General features: G+C 40.2%; 1 protein-coding gene across 10 annotated transcripts in view; it reads left to right on the forward strand.

Moving 5' to 3' along the window:
* The window catches only part of LOC138736539 (doublecortin domain-containing protein 2), a 134824-nt gene that overhangs the window by 52010 nt on the left and 66137 nt on the right, over positions 1-16677 (forward strand). For all 10 annotated transcript variants that reach the window (XR_011340371.1, XR_011340370.1, XR_011340369.1 and 7 more), the window contains exons 6-7: positions 1739-1870; positions 5288-5434. Coding sequence is in view for 5 of the 10 variants with exons in the window: in XM_069886209.1 (XP_069742310.1) it covers positions 1739-1870; positions 5288-5434 (279 nt within the window). In the remaining 5 variants the exon portion in view is untranslated. The remainder of the gene's footprint in view (positions 1-1738; positions 1871-5287; positions 5435-16677) is intronic.

Raw genomic sequence — 16677 nt, forward strand, 5'->3', positions numbered from 1 at the left:
AATCTTGCATCCATGGTAACAGGTGAAAAGGGTGCTAAGTTGGGTTTAATGCAGGCGAGTGATTTTTTTTCTTCTTTGCACAAGGTGTGAAGTGTCCATGAGCACAGTGAATCCAAGTCTCGTGTGTAGCTGTGCACAGTAAACAGCACACTATACCCAGTGAAATGTCAAAAACAAAATTCAGAGCACAATTCCACACCACGGTGGGATCTCTTAATTGCAGCAATTCTAAAATTAAATCTCTCTGTCTAGATTCGCTACCAATAATTAGGACTAAGATGGGAGTGGGAACCAAATGGAAAATTATGCTTTTGGTGTAGTTGGGGCCCTCTCACCTCATGCCAGCTTCTTTCCAACCCCCTCCCCCCCACCCCACCCGACCAAGAAAGTGTAAGGACTACCTCAAACATAAGCAGTCATATGTGCATAAGGTTTCATGGTTAACTTCAGTGGCTCTTGGAATTAAGACCCAACCACTGTATGAAACATAGATGCATGCTGATAAATTCTGCAGTTACTGATATATAGATTGTTCTCAGCTGCCAATGTCCATTGTTGCATCAGGAATTTAATTATACATCTTACACATTGGGGAGTCTCAATTTCTTCCATGCTTCAAATATGTGTTGCAGCACTTAAAAAAAAATGGAAGACACCACTCAATAGAATTTTCATTCCACTTTGGTTCCATATAATTTTTGCTTCCATTAATGAGTTAATTCACCACAAAGCAGTTGTCGAACTGGTAGCAATGAGACAATTTAACAAAAGTGTTTCATTTAAATTTCCTTGTGGATCAATTAAAATACACAATTCATCTTAATTAAGGATTAAACCAATTCCCTCCTTTTGAATTGTTCCCAGTGCTGCAGCTCCAGTTTAGATTCACAATCTCCTGGTTTGCTCTTGACAGAGAAAGAGGACAGTTCTGCAGGATAAACGTACACTCATCGGCTCTGCAGGTTGAGCCGCCCTGACATTAGAAATGGAAGGCTGCTGTATTCTATCAGGAGTTGGAATGGCTTCTGGTTAAATTCAGATTGTGAATTGGGATGCACCTGCTGAATTTGGCAGGCAATTCTTAGCAGCTGCTCACATCTGTCAGAGCATTTTTCATAATGTCAGATGAAATTGGAAACTCACTTCATCATGGTTTTTATTGGAAGATATCATTAAAAAATTATGATTGCATATTGCCTTCAAAGTACTGGTTAAAGAATATTTTTTTCCTTTAAGTTATGGGGTGGAAGGTGGTCCATGAGAACTCTCTTGATTGTAAGTGGCTGGAATGGTGCCTTCATAACTTGTCCTCTCTGAAGTAAGCTGATTTAACTCCATACACCAATAAGCAGTATTAGAAATTTGTCCTGATTTTTGTTGTTATTGCCACATACTTCTTACATAACACTGATTCTGTGATTTCTCATGTTATGATCTTTTTAGTCCTCTAATATTACACATCTCTTTACAAATCTTTATTTTCATTTTTGCTGGTTTTGTTTTTTAACCCTTCTTTATTTCATTTCTATTACTTCATAAAGTTCTGTTCATTATCAGCATCTCTTGGAACTAAGCCACAATCTTGAGATTTGAAACACTTACCAATTATCCCATCTTTCCACAGATACAGACTGATTATTTGTGATTATTAAAGAGATTTTGTTAGACGTCTTCAGAAATGGGGAAATTTAACTTTATGAACTAAGAGTAGTTTATGTCTTCCGCCCCTTTTAATCAGCATCTTTACCAATGGAGACCTACTGATACCCCCTGTGAGATTACTTCTACCAAAACACACTGTTCAAGACTGGAATCGTGTCCTTGCTATGATTACGGAAAAAGTCCACTTACGTACTGGAGCAGTTCAGAGGTAAACCTTTACTTTCACTGTGGAATATGACTGTGTTTCTCTAATGGCTGGAATTCTAAGCCATCCTTGTGGATAATTACACAGCATCAAAAATTAGGAAGTGCAAATGCAATTGGTGTGAAATTTCTTACAGTTCACAAGTTATGCAGTGCCATACATGAAAGTCAGCTTTCACACAAAAGAAGCAAAATAGCGCCACCAAAAATAGAATGATCCTTATTGGCTAAAACTTGAATGATAGGTTATTAACCAATATTATTCTCAACTAAATTATAGTTCCTGTGACAGCTAAATTCATGATCACATTCAAAATGGGAATGTCGACAAAAAGTGATTAAAGGGTACATTTTCCAGATACAGGGGATCTGATTTTGGAAATTAGAATTGACAAACCAAAAGATTCAAGCCTGGGATTTATTCTTCCTCATCTTATTTGTCACTCTGCAAACTGTGAAAATGTAAAATAGTTAGGAATCCTTGAAACGTGAATATATGGAGGAAAGGAACCTGAAATTAATACACCAACCAACACTGAAATTGTGGAAGATTAAAACTGAAGTTTATTGTTTATCTCAAGCTTATTCAAGGACAATGTTCCTGTGTATAAATTCTATCAGCCATCCTGAATGATGAACAATTTGTGTTTGGCTTAATGTGATACGGTGTGTTCTAATGATGATTGACCAGCTAAACCAGTGGTTCTCAACCTTTCCTTCCCACTCACATACCAGCTAATCACAGAGCACCTATGGCATAGGGATTACTTAAAGTGGGATGTGTGTGGAAAGAAAAAGGTTGAGAACTTCCGTGCTAAACCTTTCTTGCAATTGCTCCTTTTCCATGGAAAATTTTATTTTATTTAAGTTGGAATGATTTGTCTTGAAGAGGTGCTGGACAAAGTGCCTGCAATGGTTTGGACCAACTTACCAAGGTCCACACATGGTGGAACAAGTCTTGTATGTACAAGCATGCACAAAGGTCTCTCTCAGTAATCTTCTGCCATGGTATGATATGGAGTATGGTATGGAGAAGATTGTTGGTCGAAGGGTAGATATGAAGAAAAGACAGATTTGAAATGCATGAGGAAAGATTTCAATGATTAGTGGAGGTTGAGGGAGAATAGTATGACTGAAGGGTGATACAGTCACCACTTCATGCATCAGGTAAAGGAGGGGAAATGAATGATATTGGATTGATACTGGAAAATTAACCAGCGTTGGTAGTTTTGGCAGGTATGAGAGCTGGTTCAGGTTAGGACGCAGGGGCAGAAGAGATGATCATCATGTGCTGCAAAGAAAATATGACGATCGCATCGGGTGGAGATCTGAAAGACCCAAAGTGCCATTTGGGTTATGAGGGGAGGGTAATAAGGAATTGGATTGGTGAGTGCAAGGTTAAGGTTGAGTCCTTCTAACACAACTTGAATTGCATCATGATTAACAGGTTAACATTCTGAGCAAGCACCAATTTCTTTGTGTTCATGGTAATAATTTGTGCAAGTCTCACGAATTGGGCCAAGGGGATTCCTTGAAAAGACATGGACAGCTTAAATCAACTAAATGGAGGTGTGCTGAGAATGGTTTTTACCAAATGTACTTTCCTTTGTAGTGCTAATTGATATAATGTTTAGGTTATTAAGCATAATTTTGAATCCTTCATTCGTGAAAAAATAATATGTATTTGTTTGACATAACCTAAAGTATGTTCTATAAGGGCACATTTTGACTCGATTAATAGTCTCAATTGTTTATGGGCTAACAGGGAATAAATGAAAATTTTAAAATTTAAATTTGCACCCTCAGCACAGTTATAGGCCATTCAGCACCTGAGCCTGTGCTTCCCAATTACACTCAATTAACCTACACCCCTGTATGTTTTGAATGGTGGGAGGAAATCAGAGAACCTGGAGGAAACCCAGGATGACAAGGGGAGAACAAAACTCCTTACAGTCAGTGTGGGATTCGAATGCCAGTCCTGATCAGTGGCACTGTAAAGTCGTTGCACTAACCGCTTTGCCAACTGTGCTGCCCTAAATGCCATTTCCTGATGATGAATAAAATGTTCTGACCTTGTTTATGACCTTCCCACCTTCACAATAATGCAAAGTGGTACCTGCTCATCAAGAGGTAGAAAAGAAAAATGCTACAAGGATGCCACAAAGATTGCCTGATCGACTGAGCTTTGCCAGCAATTTATATTTCCAGCTTGCACTCCAGTGGTTGGAGCACTTTCCCTTTTGTGCTTTCTTGCATTGTAAGGTCATTTTGTCAAATTTTAGCCTACCGAATAGTGAGTGCCAAAGAAGCAGAATCAAGAGCATTATCCTCTCTGTCCCACTTGGATTTCCTGATCTATCTGCTGTTTGGAGAGAAGACAGCCACTCAGTTTCCTGGATAAAGTGAATTAGAACACTGTGTTGGCTTGGATGAATAATCTTACAATTCAGCAAGGCTGGGAAAATTCATTGAGTTTGACAGTGAAATGTTACCAACTCCCATAGGAGTGAGGCTGACAAATTCCTTACGCGAGTTTTGCCCCTTATGGGATATCCCCTATGTTTTTGGAAACAGTTAATTTGCATCTGAAACAGTGAGGTAAGTAAACATTTTTATTTAAATCTTTCCACATAAATTACCAAAGAAGTCAGTGATAAGGCCCGTATGATATATTAATCTGTCCAGTACTCCTTAAAATGCTCATGACTTGCTGTGAATTTATTATTTGGTGTTTTCTATCTTTATTTCCATTTCTAATGAACATTGTTTCATCAAAACTTCCCAAGAACATTTCAAATGGGATTTTTTCAATGCATCCACATCTCCAAAGGTAAAAAAAATGTGTTGAAAATTATAAAGAAAGTGTGAACAAGACTAAGAGTCACTATTCCTTCAGTGGAATTAGCACCCCTGCCCAAAGTCTCTTCCAGCACAAAAGACAGGACTGGAATGCAAGACTTGGGTTTCAGCCTCCTCTTTAAAAAGAACTGCTTGAACCATGCAACAAATCAGACAACATTTGTGAAAAGAAAAAGAAGATAAATATTTCAGGTCTGTGACCCAACATCAAAACAGCATGCCCAAAACTTCCTTCATACTTTCCTTGGATTTCCAAGGTTTGTCGAAGTTTGGAGTAGGTAATTGGATGCCCTGTGAATGAATGTGCAATGTCCGATATTTGATCTTGATAGTAGCTATTAATGTGAAAGTGCTTGAACTGAACCATGAAAAATTGCCAATAAATATTTGTTGCTGACAATTGGGAAGCTGGTTGAAAATTTCTGCCAAAACTTACCTTTTAAATTCTTCATCACTTCAACTTGCTGCCTCCATCAAAAGTCATGACTCAGAAATAATACCTGGAGTTTTTTTTATGTGGAAAGAGACCATGACATGCTCCTTTTTGTTTGTAAATACGCAGACTCTGTACTCTAGATGGAAGATCCTTGCTTGGTGCAGCTGAATTAGAAAATAACCAGTATTATGTAGCTGTTGGATCAGAGAAATTCAAGAAGCTATCCTATTATCAAGCCCTGTCAAAGAAAATTACAGAACGAGAGACTCATGGGTGAGTGCTGCACATACCTCCCATGTTTTCCCTGATGTCTGTATTTATAACTGTCCAATTAAAATCTTGCTATGTAAGTTGGGTTGATAAATGTATAAATCATTACTGTGCAATGCAAAATTAAATGATATTTGTAAAGAGTTTTAAAATTCTTCAGGAATGGATATTATTTTATTTTTAAAGTAACTGCCAAATTTCCAAGAAAAAAGTTGTTCCCTCGAAATGTCAAGTGTGCTTGCTCTCAAAACAATATTTATCATTACTTTTTTTAACTGACGTGATATATCAAAATCTCTGTGCAATGAAATGGTGACATTGCTGTGGTAGTACTGTATTCCTTTGATACAAAGTTAGATATGAATAATGTGGGTGGATTCACAGTTACTTTGCCTGGTGTCTATAGGATGTTACGAACTACAAAATGGGACTGGGAGCTAGGCTTCCCATTAACCCAGGGTGCAGCTGGCTGCATTATAAAGGGACAGTTTCTGGTAGATTCAGGCCAAAACAAGACATGATTGCAACAAGCTGGAGCTTGTGATGTACAAAGTTCTACACATAGGCAACAGAGCCATAAGGACCTGGGAAAAGTCCGGTTGGAATTGAAGCCCGGAAGAGCAGCAATGCTGCCTTAAGAAAATAATCTGGACTGACATTGCCTTGAACCTCCTCAAATTTTCCCTCTCTAATTCTGTGATTTTCATGGCCCCATCCCTATTCAACCTGTGTTGTATGGTGGGAGGGTTTGAAATGATGACGCTGATCGAATCACTTGTATCAAGATCCTCATTCATTTTCAGTCCCATAATTCATGTAACTGGACTCTCCGTTCTGTTCAGGACTGTTAACTATTAATCCCTATGTTAAAGCTAAAAAATAAATGTACCAGTTACAATCTGCATAGGTATACAAAATTAGGATGGGTAAAGTGAAGTGAAACATGAAAGTCTGCAGATGCTAATTGTGGTAATGTTATGAGCACAGAGGACCCCAAAACCTGCAGCAATAGATATTCACCAGGATAAACAAATGTTGCTTTTAATTATCTTTAAACATGAAAATAGAATCAAACTTTAACTTATCACTATTGACTTACTTAACCTAACTTAACCCCCTTCTAATTCTATGCACACGTGTATGTAATGTGTGTGTAAGTTCAGAAAACTTCTTTGGTTCACAGTCCAATCTCACTTCTCATTCCTCCAAGTTTGTGACCCCAAATGGAACTTGGTGGAACTAATAGAGGCGCTCATCCACCTCAAAGGTGGTGTAAGGCTTGTCCCACAGGTGGATGGGGAGTTGGTGAAAGGCCAACTTCAGGTGAATCATGGAGAAGACCTATTAGTGGGCTATCTCATTGACCATGTCGGCTATCCTCGGTAAGAGGTAGGCATCCAGCTGGGTATACCGGTTGATGATCTGGCTGTAATCCATGACAATCATCAGCCTGCTTCCTCCCTTGACCACCAGGACTTGGGCTCTCCATGGGCTGTTACTGGGCTCTATGACACCTTCCACCAGAAGCCACTGCACCTCTGCCTTGATAAAGTGTCTGTTGGCTGCACAATAGCACCTACTTCTGGTGGGCTATCATCTTGTAGTCTGGTGTGAGAAGAGGCCGGGAGGGGCGATGCGCAGCGTGGAGAGGCTGCAGGTTGGTCGGGTCTGGTTGGACGGCACACTGTGGAGCATAGGGGCCCCCGAAGATGAGGGTGACGCTCTGCAGGTGACATTGGAAGTCTAAGCCCAGGAGGACTGGGGCGCAGAGTATGGGCATTACCAGGAGCCTGAACCCAGTGTATGTCTCCTCCCCCCACAGTCAGATTGGCAGAGCAGCGCCCGAGGGTATAAATAGTTCAGTCCTGGGTGGCGAAGGCGATAGAGAAAGTGGTGGGGTGGATTTTGAGATGTAGGGTGTGGGCCACGCTCGGGTGAATAAAGCTTTCAGCGCTGTCACTGTTGATTACCTGCCCATTGATTTTTATGCCCATCATAGAACGCCCGAGGCCGTGAGGGATGTCTCTGGTCAGTGTGGTGGCCACTAAGAACATCTTGGGGACCGAGTCATCCTTCCTCAATGGCAGAGGTCTGTTGCGGCCAGTGGCATTATTTGCAGGTGTGGGGTGTGTCGCGAGAGGTGAGAGTTGGCCAGTGGCGCTCTCCGTAGGTGTGAGGTGCGGTGGTGGCGATTGGCGGCATCCAGAGGCATGGGGTACATTAGTAGGGTGGCCTGGTCAGCGCCCTTGTTGACATCATCATTTGAGGGCCTGGGTGGCTGTGGCACCTGCGCCAGCCCGGCACAAGGTGGCAGCACTGTGTGAGGGTGTGTGGCAGCGGCATGGTACGCCGGGGAAAGTGACATCACGCCATTGGCCGTCGGTAGGGTGACGTCATCGCGGGCGGTGGAAGTGATATCACTCTGTGGACCGGAAGTGAGATCATTGTAGTCCGCGGAAGTGGCGTCTTGGCTGGCTTGGGCGAGGGCTGGTCCAGGTGCATGGCGTGCATGCATTGATCGTTGCCGACGAGACCGAAAGTAGGGCTGCTGAGGTTGGGGAAGCCGGAAGTAGCTGCGGGGGCAATGGCGTCGCCCGGCAATCACACGGGGCTGGGACCAGGTGGGGGAGGGGGGGCTGGTCGTAGAGGACCACTGAGCTTCTGACTGGCTTTGAAAGGCATACTTTAATGAAATGGCCTTTCTTGCCACATCTTGAGCAGTACTGATTTCTGTCCGGGCATTTTTGGCGCGATCGTCAATCTGACCCACACCAGGACCCACAGTACTTAAAAGGGTGTGGGATGTCCACAGCAGTGATGTTCTCATCCACTGTCTGGTTTTGGGCCACAGCTGCTGTTTGTGCTGACCACATGGAGATCTGGGGAAACCCTGGAGTCGAAGGCTTCGGTGTGCAGGACTGCTGCCTCCAGGGCTTGGACCACCTCCACTGTTTTGGCCAGGGAGTAGATATTGTCCTCCAGCAGCTTTTGCCTGACAGCTCTCAAGCATAGACCCCTGACACAGGCATCTCTGATCAACCTTTCGACCTCCCTTTCATTCACCCCAGGTTCTGCCAGGCACGGTCGGGCTAATTCATGTTGGGCTCCCAGGTAGGACTCAGCTGTCTCTCCGGGCAGCTGGGCATGAATACTCAGAAGGTACCTTGCAAAGACCACATTTGTGGGAGGTTTGTACATGGTTTCTAGGTGTTCATTGCTTCAGAGTACTTGGTGCAGTCTTTGAAGGCCTGGAAAGCTCGGGGACCCAACCTCAAGCAGAGTAAGACAAGCCTTTTCCTGTTGAAGTCTAGAATGTCATTGGTGTGTGCCTCCATGATTGCTTTGTCCGTGTGCTTCCAGATTTCAAAGCGTGCCTGTGCTTCTGGATGATGTGGGTCAACTTTGAGGCTCCTGGCACTCGTAACAGCTTCAAATTTTGTGTGGAATAAATTATGATGCGCTATCGAGCAGAAAAGCAGACACAAAACATAAAGTCTGTTCAACAGGCTTTATTCCACACAAACTTCCAAGAGCTGGCTGTGAGGGTAGCTGTTCTGGCTCTGAGACTGACCTCAAGGGGCCGAATGTAGCTTATATCCCGGAGGGTGATTGGCAGCCAACTGGGTGGGGCTTGGTCCATTCAGATTGGCTGATTGACAGCTGGCCAGGCATGACCTTGTCCTCCAGTGCTCTTCCTGCATATTCACAGGTTGCCCCCTGAAGTAGGCCAGTGGTGTATCACTACAGAGAGGGTGAGCAAATTTAAGTTCTTGGGAGTCACTATCCTTGAGGATCTTTTCTGGACCAAACACACTAATGGTATCGTAAATAAAGCAAAGTCATTGCCTCTACTTCCTCAGGAATTTGTGGGAGTTTGGTATGATACCAAAAACCCTGGCAAATTTCTGCAGACATGTGGTAGAAAGTGTGCTGATTGGATGCATCACAGTCTGGTTTGGGGATACTTATATCCCTAAGCATAAAGCCTTCCAAAAAGTAGTGGGTACAGCCCAGGACATCACAGGCAAAACCCTCCCCATTATCAAGAACATCTACCGGGAATGCTGCCATCGGAGAGCAGCAGCAATGACTATGGATCCACACCACCCAGCACACACGCTGTTCTTGATGCTGCCATCAGGAAAGAGCTGTCGGCTTCACAAGACTTGAACTACCATGTTCAGCAACAGTTGCTACCTCTCCACCATCAGATTCCTCAACAATAAACTCAATTCGGGACTCATAAGGACTCTTACTTTTACACTCTATTTATTTTTTTTTCTATTCTCTCTGTATTGCACAGGCAGTTTGTTTACATTTGTAATCTGTTTACAGTTCTTTATTTGTTTACATGCATACGCTGTTTTCTTTTGCACTACAAAAAAGTGGTAATTCTTCCTCGCCCGTAGAGAAAAGAATCTCAGGGTTATATGTGATATCATGTATGTACTCTGACAATAAATCTGAAATCTGTAAGTTGGCTGCTTTTTCCTGGATAATGTCAGGGTTCACATGCGTCAGAGCTACACTCATCCAGGAAAAAGTATTCGATCATTCTCCCAAGTTTTGCTTCTTGGTCTGATAAGGTTTGCACTGTCAGAAGTTGAGTCAGTTTTCTGAACTACCCTGTAGCCATTGTAATTTTGAGACTGGTCTTGTTGAGTGTCTGGTCAATGGTGACTCTTAGGGCATTGATGATGGGATACTTAGCAACAGTAATCCATTGACTGTCAAGAGAATATGGGAGGTATTTTGTGAAGACTGGGATACCACAAACAGAGACCAGATAATTTAGTCCATTCTTTAGTACAGTATGAGAACAAAATACATGAGATACTGAAGTAATTCTTTGTTTAAACTTGAACAGACCTTGATAACTATGGTACAAGTAAATGCACCCTTGAAGAAACTTTCAATGCATCCTTCCACTAGATTAACAATCCCTGAAATTTAAACACTTTTGAAGGAAAAACAGGGTTAGAATTTAGAGGCTTTAAATTCAGAAGTGAAAATGACTCCAATTGACCCACAATGTCAAAGCAACACCTAAATTGAAGCATTACATCATGCCTTTGGTATTTATTTTGAGTGTGCAAAAGATGCTGAAGAGTATCTCAAATTTTACTTAACTAGCAAGATGAGTTACTCAGAGGAAAAGAATGATTCCACTGACCTTGGAGAAGGCTGATTTAAATTGTGGTAACTTGTTAATTTTATTCCTAGGTTGTATTTGTAGCAAAAAAAAACAAATGTGAAATTTAAATCAATAAAACATTTGTGAATAATGGCATAATAATGCAGTATTATTAAGATAAGGCAATTAGATTTGTATTTCATTGGATTATTGACTGTTATAGATATATTTGGGAGTGTATTATAATTATTAAAGGGATGTACTGACAAGATAGGTAATGCAGTCATAAAAAATACACATAAAATAGAACAATTTTAATGTTCCACTCAATATTCAAAAATGTTTTAAGGATTTAAATATGGCAGTTAGGAAATGTTTATGGAAAGATAAAATGCCAAGGGTGTCTTTGGAAAAATTGACTTGGAAGTATGAATTAAGGCATTTACATCCTCCTCATTTTAAGAATTATTTTAAAGCAGCTCAAATCAGATTTATAAGTGTATTGTTTAGTTTAACTAATATTCCAGCAAGGGCTTCCATTGAATTTAATGCAATAGGGCATATGAATCCCCAGGATTTTATTTATAAATGGAATTCTAAATTGCTAGTTGGAAGTAGGGAATCATCTATTTTGAATCATTTGATTGAGTTGTGGAATAATATTGATAATGATATCTAGGAAAATGCCTCTGTCAAAATAGACATTCCTTTTTCAATGAATAACTAATTTTTGAGGATTTGGTGATGGAAAGGTGTTAAGAGGGTTAAAGATTGTTTTGAGGATGGGAGATTTATGACATTTGAAAGAATGAGGGAAAAATGTAATGTTTCTCATAATACTTTATTTATTATTAAGTTAAAGCTTTATTATCTGGCAAAATAGGTTCTAATTTGATATTACCTAATCAAAGTGAATTAAAATTACTGATTTGTAATGCTAACTGTAAATAAATATATTTCAGTAATGTACAACTTATTTCAATCTAAGGCCCCAAAATTGGGATGCATAAATCAAGATTAAGATTTAAATACACAAATAAGTGAAAAGGATTGGATGGATCTGTGTAAGAATAATGACTATATTTATAAATCTAAGATATAGGTTAGTTCAATATAATTTTTACATCAATTATACTTGACTCTCCAAAAATAGTTGAAATCCTGCCATATCAGATTTATGTTTTTGTTGTAGAACTGAGATTGAAACGTTTTTACATTCAACTTGGCAAGGTCCAAAAGTAAAATAATTTTGGTTAGGGGCAGGAAATTTTTTGGAACAAATTACAGGGGTCAAATTCCCACAGGATTTGATGTTATTTTTGTTGAGTAATATTAAAGTTATAAGGCCAAAATTAAAATTAAATATTTATCAAATTGAATTTGTATCAATTTCTTTAGCAGTTTCTAGGAAATATATAGCAATATCATGGAAGTCAAAAATAGATTTAGGCATGGAAAGATGGCATGCAGAACATTGTAGCTGTATACCATTAGAGAAAACTACTTGTAATCTGCATGATAAATATAATTTTTTAAAAATATGGAGCCCTTATTTACAAAATTTTGGTTTGCATGTATGAAGATCTCCCTTCCTGTTAATTTCCAATAGACTTTATTGTATAAATGTTTTATTTTCTTGGCATTCTCTGGATTTTATTTCTTTCTTTCTCTTTTAAGGGTGGGGGGATGGAAGATGGGAGGGTGGGTTGGTGGGGTGGGATGATCTATACCACATATATAGTTGCTTTTGAAATAATTTTTAGAACTGAATGTAATATAACTATTATTGAGGTTTAAAAATTTATGGCAGGATCTGCTGGTTGGATTATCCTATATTAAGCTGACAGGAGTTGTGAGGAGGGAAGCAGTGGTAGATCACAGAATGGACAGTGGCCTGCTAAATGTACTAAATGATTACAATATAGGGATTAGGAATTCAAAAGGTAATCTGCTGGAAAGATGAGGTTCAATCTCAACAAATATCATCACAGATGCTCAAAGAACTGTGTTCTTGGCCATTAACATTTAGTTTCCTTTTGGGAGACTTTAATGGCTTCAAGTACTTGGTCATTCAAGGTACATATGGGTAGAATTGAATTTCCTGATCCTCTTGACTGATGGATGAGAGAGAATCGCAAACAGCTTTTGTAACAATGTAAATAACATTCAATATTCTCAAGTCACAAACCAGTTCATGCTCCTTTGAGCAGATCATTCATACCTAACAGCTGTCCAACCAGGATGACTGATATGTGATGGAAGCTGTCAATGAAGTCAGAGCTAGGCTCATTACTAGATCAAGGTTTCCTGGCAGGAGCTGATCCATGTGTCTTAATGCCATATTACATTTTATTGAGAGCAATGGCAAACATCTTGACATGATTGAAGCCATGGAATAAGTGACAGTGTAAGATCCAATCTCCACAGGAGTGCAGCAAAAAATACAGCTTCAGTGTGAGATCTATCACCTCGACTGATGTTATAGTGGCACTACAACCTGATGACTTCCTGAAAGACGTGACACCTAGGCTATTGTTACAAATATAAAACTTCATGAATGGACAAGAACCAGAAGTACTGCAATGTAATTAGGCCTCTTGCCAGGAGTGGAATAACGACAAGACCTTTCATTGAACGGATTGAGCCTGACCATTGTTACCTGACAAGATCTCTTTACCAGGATTAAATTGAGTTAGAAGCATTGACATGTAATAAGACCTTCTCTCAAGATGATGTAAAGGGTGCAAAGGTACAACCTTCTTTGGTCAGAAACAGAGAACCTAATTCACTTGTATGTGACTATGTATTGTGCCAATACAGTGAGGCATGATGATGTCAGCAAAAAGACCACTGTTTTATGATGGCCACCAAATCAATAAATGAGCAGAACTCCAAAATGCCACAATATCAGGGACACCAAAGCATACATTTAAAATAAAACCAGAAAAAAAATGAATAGGATAGGAAATATTTGTATGCAGATCAATAGATTAAAACATGGTGTAAGAGTCATTTGAAAGAGTCATCATAGAGAATCATTTTAAACATACGTTAATAAGTCGTTTGGTTGAACATCAGGGAGGAACGTCAGAAGGTATTATATTGTGAATGAGGAGCAGAGTAGAATTAGACTTGGACTCTTGAGGAGTAAAACATTGCAGCAGACGTGATGAATATAATGGCCTGTACTTATACTGCAATGTTTTATACAGGTGCAGAAGTCCACAAGACCATAGGAAGGTAAGGGTAGCAGGGTAGTGCTCAGGGTAGTTAAGGATGAGAACAGAGCAATAGTGAGAGATATTGAAGATCTCTGGAGAAAAATGTTGAATCCATTTGGGCAGAGATGAGTAAAGTGGTGGTGGGGTGGGGGGGGGGGGGGATCACTGGTAGGAGTTGTCTATAGGCCACCCAATAATTACAGTGGCACAGGCAACAAATCAAGAAATGTCAAGGCTTGTAAGGATGGAACAGGAGTTATCATCAGGGAGTTTATCATGCACTGGGTGAATCAGGTTGTTTGAGGCAACCTTGAGGAGCACTTGCATGAGAGGATGAGGAGGAGAATGTATATGTGATGGTTTTCTTGAACAACATGTTATGAAACCTACAAGAGAACATGTTATCTTGGATCTGGTCCTCAGCAATGAGACATTAGTGATCTTATTAGTTAGGAATCATCCGGGAAAGTGATCACAGCATGATTGAGTTTTTCTTACAAATGGAGGGTATAATAGTTCTGTCTAAAACAAGTGTGTTATGCTTTAAACAAAATAAACTATAAGGGGATGAGGGAGGAGTTGGCCAGGGTATACTTGGAACACAGGCTATATGGAGGGACAGTTGAGGAACAGTGGAAGACTTTCAAAGAATTTTTTTTTTCATGATGCTCAACAAAAGTATATTCCATTTAAAACCAAGGAAATGAAGGAAGGCATCAGACTAAAAGCTTGTACACACAAAGTTGCCAAGAGCGGTGGGAAACTAGATGATTTGGAAAACTTTAAGAAGCAACAAAGAACTACAAAGCAAGCAATAAAGAGAGGGAAGGTAGACTATGAGAAAATATGAGCACAAAATATAAAAATGGATGGTAAAAGTATTATATAAAGTTCAAAAGGGTGGCTAAAGTGAAGGTTGGACAAGATGTGAAGGAGGAATTGATATTGGGGAATGAGGAAATGGCTGAGCCTTTTGAATGACTATTTTGTGTCAGTCTTCATGGTGGAGGACACATCAAACCTGCCAAATACAGATGTTATGGATGCATACCTTGATGAAGGGCTCAAGCCAAAAATGTTGCTTGTGTATCTTTGTGTTTGCTATATAAAGTACACTGTTGTTCAGCTAAGTTACTCCAGCATTGTGTTTTTACTTATTGATCCAATGGGAGATGAGGACCTGGATGTAATAGCTGGTAGTACTCAGAAAACTTGAGGGTCTAAATATATATAAGACTCCTGGTTCTGATGGAACACATCCCAGGGTATGGATAGAATTGGGTTAAGTTATAGTTGAAATTATGGTGATAATTTATTAAAATTCTCTAGACAGTTTTGGCCTTCTTAAATCAGAGAATTGATTGCAGGAGTTAGGATATCATGTTGAAGTTGTATAAGGCATTGGTGAGGCCAATTTGGAATCTTGTATGCAGTTTTGGGCAGTGAATTATAGGAAAGATATAAACAGAATAGAGAGAGTGCAGAGAAGATTTACAAGAATTTTGCCTGAGTCTGAGTTTACAAGGAAAGTTGAGCAGCTGGAACTTTATTCCCTGGAGCACATAAGATTGAGGGGTGATTTGATAGAGGTATTTAAAATTATGAGCGGGACAGAAAGAGTCAATATGGACAGGCTTTTTCCATTGAGAGTGGGGGAGATTCAAATGGGACATGGATTGAGATTGAAGGGGGAAAAGTATAGGGGAAGATGAGGGGGAATTTCTTCACTCAGAGGGTGGTGGGAGTGTGGAATGAGCTTCCGGCTGAAGTGGTAGATACGTTTGATTTTAATATTTAAGGAAAAGTTTGATAGGTGTATGGATGAGAGCAGTGTGGAAGGTTATGAGCTGGGTGCGGGTCAATGGGACTAGGTGGGAGTAGGTGTTTGGCATGGACAATAAGGGTTGAACTAGCCTGTTTCTGTGTTCTAATTGTATATATGGTTATAGTTCCTGGCAGATTGGAAGACAGAGAATCCCATGCCATTATTCAAAAAGGGATGCAGGCAAAAGAAAACTGTTGCCCAGTTGATTTAACATCTGTAGTTGGGAAAGAACTATCATTAAAGAAGAAATAGTGAGGCATTTGATGTAAAATGGATCCAACAGGTAGATACATCATGGATTCAGCAAAGGCCGGTCCTATTTTACAAACCGGAGATCTTTGAAGATATAATGAGCTTGGTAGATAGAGGGGAGCAGGTGGACATTGTTTACCTGGATTTCCAGAAGATGTTACTGAAGAGATGAAGGGGTTAGCCTATGAGGATAGATTGAATTGTCTGGAACTGCACTTGCTGGAAAATGAAAGGGGATCTTATAAAAACTTATAAAATAGAGGTTGGTAAGTTGTTTCCATTGGTAGGAGAGGCCAGAACTAGGGGACAGAGTCTCAAGATTCAGGGTAATATATATGGGACAGAAATGAGGAGGAACTGCTTTTTCCAGAGAATGGCAACCCTAACCCTAACCTTAATGATTGGCTGAAATCTGTGGAATTCATTGCCCACTGAAGCAGTGGAGGTTACCTCTGTAAATATATTTAAGAGAAGGTTGTATGAACTTTTACTTAGCAAAGGAATTAAGGGATATGGGGAAAAGGCAGGTTGGTGTAGATGAGCATATGATCAGCCATGATCTCATTGAATGGAGGAGCAGGCTTGATGGGCTGGATGGCCTAAGTTTCTTATGTTATTAAGACATAGGAGCGGGTCTAGGGTATTCAGCCCATCAAATCTGCCCTGCCATTTAATCATGAGCTGATCCATTTTCTCAATCAGCCCCACTGCCTGTCCTCCCCACAACCGTTAATGCCCTGGCTAATTATGATCCCATCAATCTCTGCCTTAATTACACCCAATGACTTTTCCTCCACAACAGCTTGTGGCAACA

This window comes from Narcine bancroftii, chromosome 6, assembly GCF_036971445.1.
Source record: "Narcine bancroftii isolate sNarBan1 chromosome 6, sNarBan1.hap1, whole genome shotgun sequence".
In the NCBI taxonomy this organism is placed as follows: Eukaryota; Metazoa; Chordata; class Chondrichthyes; order Torpediniformes; family Narcinidae; genus Narcine; species Narcine bancroftii.